The 14342-nt window shown below is 43.5% G+C and overlaps 1 protein-coding gene across 1 annotated transcript in view; it reads right to left on the bottom strand.

Moving 5' to 3' along the window:
* LOC137257560 (uncharacterized) overlaps positions 1–14342 on the bottom strand; it is a 39418-nt gene that overhangs the window by 23952 nt on the left and 1124 nt on the right. Inside the window, exons 3-8 of the mRNA XM_067794886.1 lie at positions 13390–13471; positions 12652–12844; positions 11628–11685; positions 9680–9816; positions 7803–7893; positions 7096–7200 (exon numbers count right to left, since the gene is read on the bottom strand). Coding sequence (XP_067650987.1) covers positions 7096–7200; positions 7803–7893; positions 9680–9816; positions 11628–11685; positions 12652–12844; positions 13390–13471 — 666 coding nt within the window. The remainder of the gene's footprint in view (positions 1–7095; positions 7201–7802; positions 7894–9679; positions 9817–11627; positions 11686–12651; positions 12845–13389; positions 13472–14342) is intronic.

The following is a 14342-nucleotide window of genomic DNA, read 5'->3' as shown; positions in this document are numbered from 1 at the left end:
TACTTTAAGCGTGCCAAGGTTGTTGGACACAATTTGAAATTTGACGTTGATTTTGTTGATGGCGATGTACTGCTGGACGGTACAGTGATGGGAGTAAACCAGGTGAAGTCTTTCACCAAGTCTGCCCAGAGTCGGTCCTTTGTGGAGAAGCTGTCTGAGAAGCCATTGCATCGTGTGTATATGCAGTGTGTGGAACAGAACAGCAATCCAAGCGACTCCTTCGCCTGGATGAAGTCGGCTGGTCTCAAATGTGAAACTGAGGGCTTCCTTTTTGCTGCTCAGGACCAGTCACTTCCCACTCGCAATCGCCAGAATGTTATTCTTAAAGAAAATATCAATATGAAATGTCGTCTTTGCAATCAATTTACAGAGACTGTCCAACACCTTGTCAGTGGATGCCCTTCCTTGGCACAAACAGCATATCTTAAAAGACATGATGGCATGGCTCGCTGCTTTTATTATCGTCTCCGCCATGCCTGTGGCTTTGACTCTGAGGTCCATCCATGGTACGACCCTGAACATGTCCAGGGCGTCCTGGAAAATGATGCTTTTAAACTTCTCTGGAATAGGCCAATATACAGCCTGAGACGAATTCCAGCCAACAAACCTGATCTTGTCCTTTTTGATAAAGCCAATGAAATTATTTATATCATAGAATTTTCTGTCCCTTTTGACAGCAATGTGATTGGCAAGATTCAGGAAAAGCATGATAAATATGCGGACCTCGCCTTTGAAATGTCTTGCTTGCATCCCAAGTACACTGTCGTCAGGCTCCCCATTGTTCTCGGTGCCCTTGGTTTGGTACCTCCTGATCTCTTGGCGCAGATGAGGAGAGTGCCCGGGTTCTCCACCGGGAGCACAGCCCTTCTGACAATCTGGGTAATGCAGAAGGCTGCAGTGTTGGGGAGCCTCCATATTCTCCGGAAAGTTCTTGGTGGGTTCGACTAGGCAGTGTTTCCTGGGAGAAGTCCCATTCGCTGTCTGGGCTGCGTGTAGAGGGGGCGAGGGCCCTGAGCTGATGATGAGCTTGACCAGCCTGACTGTGCCAGGATCACCCGAACCCTCTCTGCTGCATTTTCATTCTAATCTGTAAAAAAAAAAAAAAAAAAATAATAATAAACAACTTAACATGTCTTTTCCCAAAAATGAAATTGATTTACTTAATGAAATTATCTCTTTAAAACTTCCTGTGGACTGTTCATTACATGAAGTAAATTGTTGTATCTATGCTGCCGCTCGAACCTTGGAGGAACTTCACACAGTTTCCAAAGAAAAGTCTTCTAATACTACTAACAATAAACCAAGAAAAAACCGGTTTCAAGTGAAATTAACAGAAACTAGAAAATATATTTCCTGGATAGAGCTGTGCCTGAAATTAAGATCATCAGGGAATCCCATGTCTAAACGACAAAAGGCAATTTGGAGAAAATTAAAATTACAGTACAAAACAACAAAAGAAAAGGTACTTCTCCAAATTGTCGATTCCCTTAAGGCAAAAATAAAAATTTGGACTGAAAGAAAGAAAAAATGGGAAAAGAGAAACAAATTTATCAAGCAAAATAAAATGTTTAAGAATAATGAAAAACAATTCTATAGGCAACTTAAAACAAGTGGTGATGGTGGGCATGATAAACGGCCTCCCATGGCTGCCAATGAAAGGTTCTGGAAACAGTTGTGGTCTGTACCCGGCAACTGTAACCTGGAGGCACCATGGGTCAGTGATTATGACCATGCAATGCATGAGAAAGTAATTAGGTCGTTTGTCTGTTACATCTCACCAGATTGCCTGAAAAGTGTCATTAAAAAGTCCAAATCTAATACAGCTCCAGGGCCTGATGGCATTCGAAACCGGTATTGGAAACTGTTTCCCTGTGTCCAAGCACCACTCCTTCACTGTTTCAATTCTCTTGTGGATACAGGTGATGTTCCTCCATGGTTCTGCAAAGGTCGCACAATACTCCTTCCCAAAAAAGGAGACTTGACGGATCCCAAAACCTTCCGCCCTATCACATGTCTAAATACTCAATATAAATTATTCACAGGGTGTTTGTCAAACCTCGTGTCATGTTACTGCTCTTCCAATGAGATAATTTACAGAGAGCAGAAGGGGGCGAGAAAGGGATGTTGGGTGTGCAAGGATCAACTTCTTGTACAGAAAATGATTTTGGAAGAGGCTAAAACATACCACCGCAACCTCTCCATGTGCTGGATAGACTACAAAAAGGCGTACGACTCTGTCCCTCACGAATGGATTCTGAAGTCACTTCAGTGTATTGACCTCCCTGAGCGACTACTTGATTTACTCAAGTCTTTAATGAGTTGCTGGTCGACTCAACTTGAGATGTACTCGCAAGGAGAGGTGCAGACATCGGAATCTATTCCAATCAGAAGGGGAATATTTCAGGGGGACTCCTTCAGTCCATTGCTTTTTTGTCTGTCTCTAAATCCTTTGAGTTTCCTGCTCAACGGGGAGAAAGGGTACCATCCCGGACCTCCTCAGGACAGATCCCCAACACCTCTCACTCATCTCCTCTATATGGATGACATCGAGCTCCTTGCCAAAGGAGAGACCAATTTGAAAGAACAGGTTCTCCTTGTCGAGTCCTTCTCTAATGATATTGGCATGACATTTGGACTCGACAAATGTAATACTCTTCACCTGAAACGTGGCAAGGTAACTAGTGATGGATCGGTCAAGTTACAAGGGGGAGGAGTTATTGAGCATCTTGTGGAAGATCAGGCCTACACCTATCTTGGAATGCAAGTTCGAGACAAGCTCCAGAATGCCCTGATTCAAGATAAACTTCGGGCCGAGTATAAATCACGTTTAAAGAAAATCTGGAGTTCAGAGCTAAATGCTCGAAACAAAGTCAAAGCCGCCAATACTTTTGCTGTGCCAGTCCTCTCCTACTCCTTTGGAGTAGTTGATTGGACAAAACAAGACATCCAGAGTCTTGACCGCCTGACCAGAAGGATCATGTCTGATAACAGAGCACACCACCCTCGCTCCTCTCTTAATCGTTTATATATGCCAATCAATTCGGGAGGTCGGGGTTTGATTAATGTGGAAGCTCTTCATGACAGAATTTTATTGTGTACTTTTGCACATATTTATTTGTCAGATGATCCTCTGGTGATGCACGTCAAGATTCATGATGAAAGCAAGGAATTCCACAGCTACTTTAAGCGTGCCAAGGTTGTTGGACACAATTTGAAATTTGAAGTTGATTTTGTTGATGGCGATGTACTGCTGGACGGTACAGTGATGGGAGTAAACCAGGTGAAGTCTTTCACCAAGTCTGCCCAGAGTCGGTCCTTTGTGGAGAAGCTGTCTGAGAAGCCATTGCATCGTGTGTATATGCAGTGTGTGGAACAGAACAGCAATCCAACCGACTCCTTCGCCTGGATGAAGTCGGCTGGTCTCAAATGTGAAACTGAGGGCTTCCTTTTTGCTGCTCAGGACCAGTCACTTCCCACTCGCAATCGCCAGAATGTGATTCTTAAAGAAAATATCAATATGAAATGTCGTCTTTGCAATCAATTTACAGAGACTGTCCAACACCTTGTCAGTGGATGCCCTTCCTTGGCACAAACAGCATATCTCAAAAGACATGATGGCATGGTTCGCTGCTTTTATTATCGTCTCCGCCATGCCTGTGGCTTTGACTCCGAGGTCCATCCATGGGACGACGCTGAGTATGTCCAGGGCGTCCTGGAAAATGACAGCTACAAACTTCTCTGGAATAGGCCAATATACAGCCTGAGACGAATTCCAGCCAACAAACCTGATCTTGTCCTTTTTGATAAAGCCAATGAAATTATTTATATCATTGAATTTTCTGTCCCTTTTGACAGCAATGTGATTGGCAAGATTCAGGAAAAGCATGATAAATATGCGGACCTCGCCTTTGAAATGTCTCGCTTGCATCCCAAGTACACTGTCGTCAGGCTCCCCATTGTTCTCGGTGCCCTTGGTTTGGTACCTCCTGATCTCTTGGCGCAGATGAGGAGAGTGCCCGAGTTCTCCACCGGGAGCACAGCCCTTCTGACAATCTGGGTAATGCAGAAGGCTGCAGTGTTGGGGAGCCTTCATATTCTCCGAAAAGTTCTTGGCGGTTTCGACTAGGCAGTGTTTCCTGGGAGAAGTCCCATTCACTGTCTGGGCTGCGTGTAGAGGGGGCGAGGGCCCTGAGCTGATGATGAGCTTGACCAGCCTGACTGTGCCAGGATCACCCGAACCCTCTCTGCTGCATTTTCATTCTAATCTGTAAAATAATAATAATAATAATAATCTCCTTGTCGAGTCCTTCTCTAATGATATTGGCATGACATTTGGACTCGACAAATGTAATACTCTTCATCTGAAACGTGGCAAGGTAACTAGTGATGGATCGGTCAAGTTACAAGGGGGAGGAGTTATTGAGCATCTTGTGGAAGATCAGGCCTACACCTATCTTGGAATGCAAGTTCGAGACAAGCTCCAGAATGCCCAGATTCAAGATAAACTTCGGGCCGAGTATAAATCTCGTTTAAAGAAAATCTGGAGTTCAGAGCTAAATGCTCGAAACAAAGTCAAAGCCACCAATACCTTTGCTGTGCCAGTCCTCTCCTATTCCTTTGGAGTAGTTGATTGGACAAAACAAGACATCCAGAATCTTGACCGCCTGACCAGAAGGATCATGTCTGATAACAGAGCACACCACCCTCGCTCCTCTCTTAATCGTTTATATATGCCAATCAATTTGGGAGGACGGGGTTTGATTAATGTGGAAGCTCTTCATGACAGAATTTTATTGTGTACTTTTGCACATATTTATTTGTCAGATGATCCTCTGGTGATGCACGTCAAGATTCATGATGAAAGCAAGGAATTCCACAGCTACTTTAAGCGTGCCAAGGTTGTTGGACACAATTTGAAATTTGAAGTTGATTTTGTTGATGGCGATGTACTGCTGGACGGTACAGTGATGGGAGTAAACCAGGTGAAGTCTTTCACCAAGTCTGCCCAGAGTCGGTCCTTTATGGAGAAGCTGTCTGAGAAGCCATTGCATCGTGTGTATATGCAGTGTGTGGAACAGAACAGCAATCCAACCGACTCCTTCGCCTGGATGAAGTCGGCTGGTCTCAAATGTGAAACTGAGGGCTTCCTTTTTGCTGCTCAGGACCAGTCACTTCCCACTCGCAATCGCCAGAATGTGATTCTTAAAGAAAATATCAATATGAAATGTCGTCTTTGCAATCAATTTACAGAGACTGTCCAACACCTTGTTAGTGGATGCCCTTCCTTGGCACAAACAGCATATCTTAAAAGACATGATGGCATGGCTCGCTGCTTTTATTATCGTCTCCGCCATGCCTGTGGCTTTGACTCCGAGGTCCATCCATGGTACGACGTTGAGCATGTCCAGGGCGTCCTGGAAAATGACAACTACAAACTTCTCTGGAATAGGCCAATATACAGCCTGAGACGAATTCCAGCCAACAAACCTGATCTTGTCCTTTTTGATAAAGCCAATGAAATTATTTATATCATTGAATTTTCTGTCCCTTTTGACAGCAATGTGATTGGCAAGATTCAGAAAAAGCATGATAAATATGCGGACCTCGCCTTTGAAATGTCTCGCTTGCATCCCAAGTACACTGTCGTCAGGCTCCCCATTGTTCTCGGTGCCCTTGGTTTGGTACCTCCTGATCTCTTGGCGCAGATGAGGAGAGTGCCCGGGTTCTCCACCGGGAGCACAGCCCTTCTGACAATCTGGGTAATGCAGAAGGCTGCAGTGTTGGGGAGCCTTCATATTCTCCGAAAAGTTCTTGGTGGGTTCGACTAGGCAGTGTTTCCTGGGAGAAGTCCCATTCGCTGTCTGGGCTGCGTGTAGAGGGGGCGAGGGCCCTGAGCTGATGATGAGCTTGACCAGCCTGACTGTGCCAGGATCACCCGAACCCTCTCTGCTGCATTTCAATTTTTAATCTGTAAAACATAATAATAATAATAATAATAATAATAATAATAATAATGGACGGTACAGTGATGGGAGTAAACCAGGTGAAGTCTTTCACCAAGTCTGCCCAGAGTCGGTCCTTTATGGAGAAGCTGTCTGAGAAGCCATTGCATCGTGTGTATATGCAGTGTGTGGAACAGAACAGCAATCCAACCGACTCCTTCGCCTGGATGAAGTCGGCTGGTCTCAAATGTGAAACTGAGGGCTTCCTTTTTGCTGCTCAGGACCAGTCACTTCCCACTCGCAATCGCCAGAATGTGATTCTTAAAGAAAATATCAATATGAAATGTCATCTTTGCAATCAATTTACAGAGACTGTCCAACACCTTGTTAGTGGATGCCCTTCCTTGGCACAAACAGCATATCTTAAAAGACATGATGGCATGGCTCGCTGCTTTTATTATCGTCTCCGCCATGCCTGTGGCTTTGACTCCGAGGTCCATCCATGGTACGACGTTGAGCATGTCCAGGGCGTCCTGGAAAATGACAACTACAAACTTCTCTGGAATAGGCCAATATACAGCCTGAGACGAATTCCAGCCAACAAACCTGATCTTGTCCTTTTTGATAAAGCCAATGAAATTATTTATATCATTGAATTTTCTGTCCCTTTTGACAGCAATGTGATTGGCAAGATTCAGGAAAAGCATGATAAATATGCGGACCTCGCCTTTGAAATGTCTCGCTTGCATCCCAAGTACACTGTCGTCAGGCTCCCCATTGTTCTCGGTGCCCTTGGTTTGGTACCTCCTGATCTCTTGGCGCAGATGAGGAGAGTGCCCGGGTTCTCCACCGGGAGCACAGCCCTTCTGACAATCTGGGTAATGCAGAAGGCTGCAGTGTTGGGGAGCCTTCATATTCTCCGAAAAGTTCTTGGTGGGTTCGACTAGGCAGTGTTTCCTGGGAGAAGTCCCATTCGCTGTCTGGGCTGCGTGTAGAGGGGGCGAGGGCCCTGAGCTGATGATGAGCTTGACCAGCCTGACTGTGCCAGGATCACCCGAACCCTCTCTGCTGCATTTCAATTTTTAATCTGTAAAACATAATAATAATAATAATAATAATAATAATAATAATCATCATCATCATCATCTCCTACCTCAGGATCCCGGATGTTGTTGTACCACATTATCGCCTTCCCCATCTCTGGACGCACCAACACTGATGACCGTTGGCAATAGGAGCTGAGATCAATGTGTTCCTCCTGTTGGTGCAGACGTAGTCTCGTTGTACAAACATGACATGTACGTTACCAACCAGATATATCTTAAAATACACCACAAAATGGTGTTATCACCATTATGATACAGATTGTAGAAAATATTCTAGTTCATACACCGTATAATACAGAAATCATTTTATTACAAACAACGTGGCGAAATTCACTGCCAAAGCTGACATCACCGACTTAGAAATAGAAGGTCTCATATACTCTTTCTCATTAACCAGATACAGGTTTTGGTGGTGGTGGCGTCAGTGTAAATGCGAGCGTATCCTGCCCGACCGGGGGGATCGTGACAAGAAATGACGTGTAGCAACCAACATGACCACGTGATCTCGTGACACTAACTGGTGAGCGGATTCCCTCCCACAATGCAGGGACGAGGGTAGCTCAACTTAATGGCAAAACAATACATTGTGATCGGTGAGGAAATTGTTTGGTATCAGTGAAACGTTTATTTAAAAAAAAATAAATAAATAAAAAAAATTAAGTTTCACGGAGATGTTGTGGTTTATGAGGGATTACCATGGTATTTACATGCGTTGTGACATGTTTCATCAACCACATGAAATCCTTGTTCATACCAAAATCGGCTGTCCTAGTTTGTCGGCTATTGGGAACGCCGTCTGCCCGCCCTCCTCGACGTCGTTCAAGTACATCAACACCGTTATATACCTGTTATTGGAATGATACAAAATACAAAACTGACAACCTTAATGGGGACAACTTTCTTTTTCGTGAAAGCGATGTTTCTATTCAGATTCCTGAACTGTTGTCAAGCAGGAATGAAGTCAATTCATCGATACCGTTTTATAAGTCAACATCGTGGTAATATCAACACCGTTCTGTACAGTCAAACACCCACGTTTTAAATGCTGATTTATTAAAGTTAAAGCTTAGTTTTTGTGCATTCATCAATTTACTGTCATGTCGTATCTGGAGTAACCTAGGGCCCTTACTTCAGTCCCTGCAACCTTGACACAAGCACGTTTGACTGCATATCGACATATTTTTATGTGTCAAAATCCCGTCAATGGCAAACTACGTACATCTATACAGCATGTATTTCAGATGCCGGCTAATTACGTACATGCGCACCAATAGAATACGCACATTTAACATTCGTATACAGCCTGGTCACCTATCTCGCATTCTGACTTGTTCGAACTCCAACACATTGTTCATCTACCGAATACGTTTTAACAGACCGTTTACCATCTGACTGCGTTGGAACAGACCGTTTACCATCTGACTGCGTTGGAACAGACCGTTTACCATCTGACTGCGTTGGAACAGACCGTTTACCATCTGACTGCGTTGGAACAGACCGTCTACCATCTGACGGCGTTGGAACAGACCGTTTACCATCTGACTGCGTTGGAACAGACCGTTTACCATCTGACTACGTCCGAACAGACCGTTTACCATCTGACTACGTCCGAACAGACCGTTTACCATCTGACTACGTCCGAACAGACCGTTTACCATCTGACTACGTCCGAACAGACCGTTTACCATCTGACTACGTCCGAACAGACCGTTTACCATCTGACTACGTCCGAACAGACCGTTTGTACGTTCAAACAACGCTTTTACCATCTGACTACGTCCGAACAGACCGCTTGTACGTTCAAACAACGCTTTTACCATCTGACTACGTCCGAACAGACCGCTTGTACGTTCAAACAACGCTTTTACCATCTGACTACGTCCGAACAGACCGTTTGTACGTTCAAACAACGCTTTTACCATCTGACTACGTCCGAACAGACCGTTTACCATCTGACTACGTCCGAACAGACCGTTTGTACGTTCAAACAACGCTTTTACCATCTGACTACGTCCGAACAGACCGTTTGTACGTTCAAACAACGCTTTTACCATCTGACTACGTCCGAACAGACCGTTTGTACGTTCAAACAACGCTTTTACCATCTGACTACGTCCGAACAGACCGTTTACCATCTGACTACGTCCGAACAGACCGTTTGTACGTTCAAACAACGCTTTTACCATCTGACTACGTCCGAACAGACCGTTTGTACGTTCAAACAACGCTTTTATCATCTGACTACGTGCCAACACACCTTTCACCTTGTGACTACGTTCGAACTCAACGTTTACTTTATGAATACGTTCGAAAACACGTTTTACATCGTGACTGCGTTCAAACACACCTCTTTCCATTTTTAACTACGTTCAAACACAATGTTTACCATCTGACTACGTTCAAACACGCATCTTACCCCGTTAATACGTTCGAACTCACCTTCTATCTTGTTATTACGTACAAACACAGCTTTTATCTTGTGACTACGTTCAAACACACCTTTTACTACGTAGGTATACACATCTGAACTACAGATGACGAACGTCACACATCTCGCCATCAGACGGACGTTCACACTCCTTTCTTTACCCACTACCTATGTTCCGACAACATATGTATACAATGTCTTACCTGCAGACTACACATCTGTTTTGTGAATGCGGAACCACTGTTTGGTGACAACATGGCTTCCTCTTGAGCTCTTCCGTGTCTACATACGTGCTGTCGTAGTGAGAGTGGTAATGGCCCCCTTCAGAGTACACACCGAACTAAAAACAATGAAGACGTCTGACACGATCACCTTTGTGGTTTCATATAATTGGCACAATGCTCCCTGCAACAGTGAAAATATGGCTAATTCAGTTCTCTTTCAGAAATGTGAACAGACATACCCCTTTTTTCCCGAGCCCAGCAATTTAGGGACCGTTTATGATCTATGTATAGGAGAAAGCACGCCTCATAGGTTTTGGTTGACAATGTAAAACCTGAGTGGGAGGGAAATCTTTCGTCTACGAAAACCGAGGAGAAGTGTTTTCTCTATCATATATACCGTCAATGATGGGTAATTACAGTGTGGGTGATCATTTAATGAAGCTACATAACAGTAACTGAAGCGTGCGTAAAATCAATTTAATGACAGTAACTATGTAAGTAGATAATTTAACACCTCCACCTTCGTCGGCCCGGTGGCCGTGCGGTAGAGCGTCGACCCACCGGTGAGAGAATTTCGCGTCGGAGAATCTTTGTATTGTGACTTTGATCTTGTACGATGTTTTTCAATTGATTTCAAACACTCATGTATCAGTTGAATGTTAATGTTCACATAAAGTAAGGAAAAGTAATCCACGGGAAGCGGTCTTACTAACGAAAATTAAAACCTGTCCCTCCAAAACAAAAACCTCAAATCCGGTTATTATGGGAAAACAAGAGATGACCTAATACGTAGTGAGAAGCACACTTTAGATGTACATAGCTGGGGGACGGTGGCTGTGTGTGTGTGTGTGGTGTAGGGGTGATGAGTTTAGTGGAGCACCATGAACAATGTGAAAAATCCCCTACATTTTATGTACAGAGTAGCTTATCCCCCGTGGACGTCATGTACAAAATCAATCCATTCCCCACCACCACCCCTCAGATAAGTTTTAATCATAATCATGCAATATACTGAGTCAAAAAAGAAACTTCACAAAATGTAATTTTTAAAAATAATGAATAATATTTCTCTGATGATACATCTATGTATCCGAAATGGGACCCCTATCTATATTTCGACTGTAGAAAAACGTTAGCAAAACCCACTCACACCCATCCATCTGTCGTGCAAATAACGTTAGTGCCAAATCAGGTTTTGCACGTGGAGTCGATCACGTGATCTTCGCATCCAAGTTTTCTTCTTTCTTCATTTGCACGTCTTTGCATTGGCCTCAAGAATTAAAAGACAATTTTAAACCACAGTTCTAACGGTACTTTAAATGCCACGATTGTCAAATGTGCAACGTGAACGTGCCGTTGGCATGTTGCAAGCGGGAAGATCAGTTATTGACGTCGCAAGAGCAATGGGATGCAGCCGTCGTACTGTGAATAACTTGCGAGGTCGTCTACAACAAACTGGCAGCACTTCTGATGGCCCAAGGTCGGGCCGTCCACGTGTGACGTCACGAACAGTAGACCGTCAAATCGTCGTACGTCACCTACGTGACGGATTTCTGCCGGCTACCCGAACCAGGGTTGAGATGTTTAGAGGTCCACTGTCCTCTCCATTCTCGACGTCCATATTGTGACCTGACATTCTGTATACCCATGTTTTGGAACGGCGGTGTAGCTTAATGGAACTGATGGTGGCACTGTCAGTGTATCGAATACATCACACAGATCTCAACAATGAAATAATAACAATTTAACCATCTTACCATCTCTTGTTCTTTTATAGTGCCCTGAAGAAAGAATGTGAAGTTTCTTTTTTGACTCCTGGCCCCAAGCAGTACATGTGCACATGAACCATACCCAAACCATAAAGCATGTTTCCGTTCTGTTTTGTTGAAATTACATAGTCCACGAACTAATATTAATGTTCTCAAACCTGAAACAGTTCACTTTCTTCAAGGAGGTCAAAGGGCATCTTAGTCAAGATTGATATCCTGCAAGTAAATCAAACGCAAACACATTACACACAATAACAATTGTTTGATTACAAACAATAACAATTGTTTGATTACAAACAATATTTGATGACCATGTTTGGTTAGAGTTAAACGTTATTGTTCCACAGGCCCTATTCATGGTATATTTAGTGTAAAGTGGGCCGGGGCACTTAAAGTATGGGTGAAACCCATTACAAGCATTAAATCATGTGTGAAGCCCATAACTGGTATCCCCGGTCGAGATATGTGGCTAAATGTGGCGTAAAACCATATTCGCTCACTTATACACCTGTGCGATGAACACCACGTGAGATTCACCACAGGGTGTTAGTGAATGAGTGAGTTTGGTATAAATGTCACACGTTGTACCCAAGCTGGGATTCGAACCTGGTTACATTGGCCACAGGCTACCCACCCACCACTTCTGTATGTACATGTCATCTTTATATTTTAGAATATTTTTAGAATTTCAAGTATATGACGTTTGGTTAAGTAAAACGATGTAACCTCGTTCTGTATATGGCTGAACAATGTTCCTCCATCACCATTCATAGACCAGAGGTATCCAGTCAAAACGAATAAAAGGAAATTGAACGCATTCGGTATCTCAACACCTGTCTTTTGTGTTGAGATACCTGTCTTTTGTTGCTGACAGTCACCCCAACCAGACAAACAAAGGACTGAAAGTATGGGCATCTGACCACTAGATCTAGACATCATGAGTCAACTGTTTAAACAACAAGAGCAGATTTACAACCTCTTTTAATAATATATGTAATAAGATTTCCTGTTTTGTGGAAGCCGTGGTGGCTAAGTGGGTTAGATGGCTAGTTTACTGTGTTGGGGATTAATTAAGCAATTCTCTTATGAGTATGTGGGTTCGAATCCCAGATAGTGGTTCTGTGGGTTGAAGAGTAGGTTTCTCAGTACCACTTCCCGACGGGGTATATCTCTGGCTCCTACCTCTGTTGTATGTTAAATAACACGGGGTCGGAGCTGGCGGGGATAAAGGTAGTTAAACTAGTTCGTGTACGACTTCCCGTCTCCTTGAAGAATGTCCCGTTTTCCCCCAGCATACCGGATGGTAGTACACCCTCTCGTCTAGCCATCTGAATGAGATGGGCACACTCCGCGGGCGTCAGGAACTCAGGAATCTCTGGCATTGAAATGAGAAATTCAACAGAAAGCTGATTAGTTGTCCCAGCAATATGGCGGCGGTGTGTAAAAACTCCAGTCTGACCGAAACAATCCACTGATCAACAGCACGAGCATCGACAGACACAACTGGGTTACGAAGTGACCCTGCCCATAATAATTAAAATAATGATAATTTACAAAAAATAATAAAAACATGCCATCGAGCCTGATAACCCGATCCCGGTAGTCGCCTTTTACGATCGGTTGCTAAAGACAATTTTAGCCCCGATCTTGACGGGTCCATTCTTGAAGTTGTGTATTCGGCATACGTGACCAAAACACAGGTATTATATTAGTGTCGATGCACACTTCGACCAGGGCAAATGGCCAGTATGGAATTCAAACATCGTATCCACTTCGTGTATCGAACACGGGCATTCGGCGTGTCTGCCTAATCACTTATTCACTCAACAACTGCAGCTGTGTCACTCAGTCGTCCACTCATTCATTCACAAGCTCACACTCACACTCACACTCCAGGGAAAGGCAACGTGGTCCACTCACGGAACAGCGGAGGATGGACGCCAGTAGTGATCCTCTTGTGTGTCCTTCCAGGAACTAGGTGTATTTCTGTTGTGTCTCCAGCCTTAAATGTTGAAAATATTGGAAATATACAATCAACACAACATAGGTGACGTGTTTGAATGGGATTGCTTTCATCGATTTAAAGCATATTTGAAGTTGTCTTACATACCTGTTCTAAACAACATGGGTTCAGAGAATGACCAGTACAATTACTGATAGTAAAGGTCATGTGATGTGATGACTATTTTAAATTGAGATTTTCCTGCAAACAAGTTCTTTTCTAGTAAATAACAACAACAACCACAACAAACACCATAAACAGACATTTAGGTACAATTCAAAACGGTATTAAACCAACACTCACTCATTAGTCTGTGGCGTTAATGGCAGTTTATCGAATGTAGACATACACACATGGAAACTATTTAAGCAACACCCGTATTTTCTCACACTGAGCAACTTTAATGAACCGGTGTAAACACTTTGTAGTGAAAATAGTGCAACATAGCCAGGTTAAACATGACATAAACTGCTACAGAATCGGAAATGACGTCATGACATGCAAATGCATTACGAATTTATTTCACATTTCTTGCACAGACTTCGCTGCTAGTACTACGTACACATCATGTTCTCGGAATGCAAGAATGTCTTGCAAGTCCACATACTGACTTTCTATCAGTATCTTGTGTAACCTCCTTGCACGCGAAAACTGATCCAAGACGCCTAATCATTCCTTCAGTCAATCTCCTGATTTGATTCTCAGAAATCATGTCTCATGGAAAGCAGCAGTCAATGTATTGCCAAACATGTCCCGTAGCATATGAAATGTGAGAATAGTCAACAATATAAATCGATGCTTAATTTGTAATACTACCTGACAGCACGTGTCACTTAGGACATCATTTGGAACATTGCAAAATGTCGCATTA

This window comes from Haliotis asinina, chromosome 12, assembly GCF_037392515.1.
Source record: "Haliotis asinina isolate JCU_RB_2024 chromosome 12, JCU_Hal_asi_v2, whole genome shotgun sequence".
Classification (NCBI taxonomy): Eukaryota; Metazoa; Mollusca; class Gastropoda; order Lepetellida; family Haliotidae; genus Haliotis; species Haliotis asinina.
The sequence above is the reverse complement of the archived record's forward strand: the minus strand, read 5'-3'. Positions and strand labels throughout refer to the sequence as shown.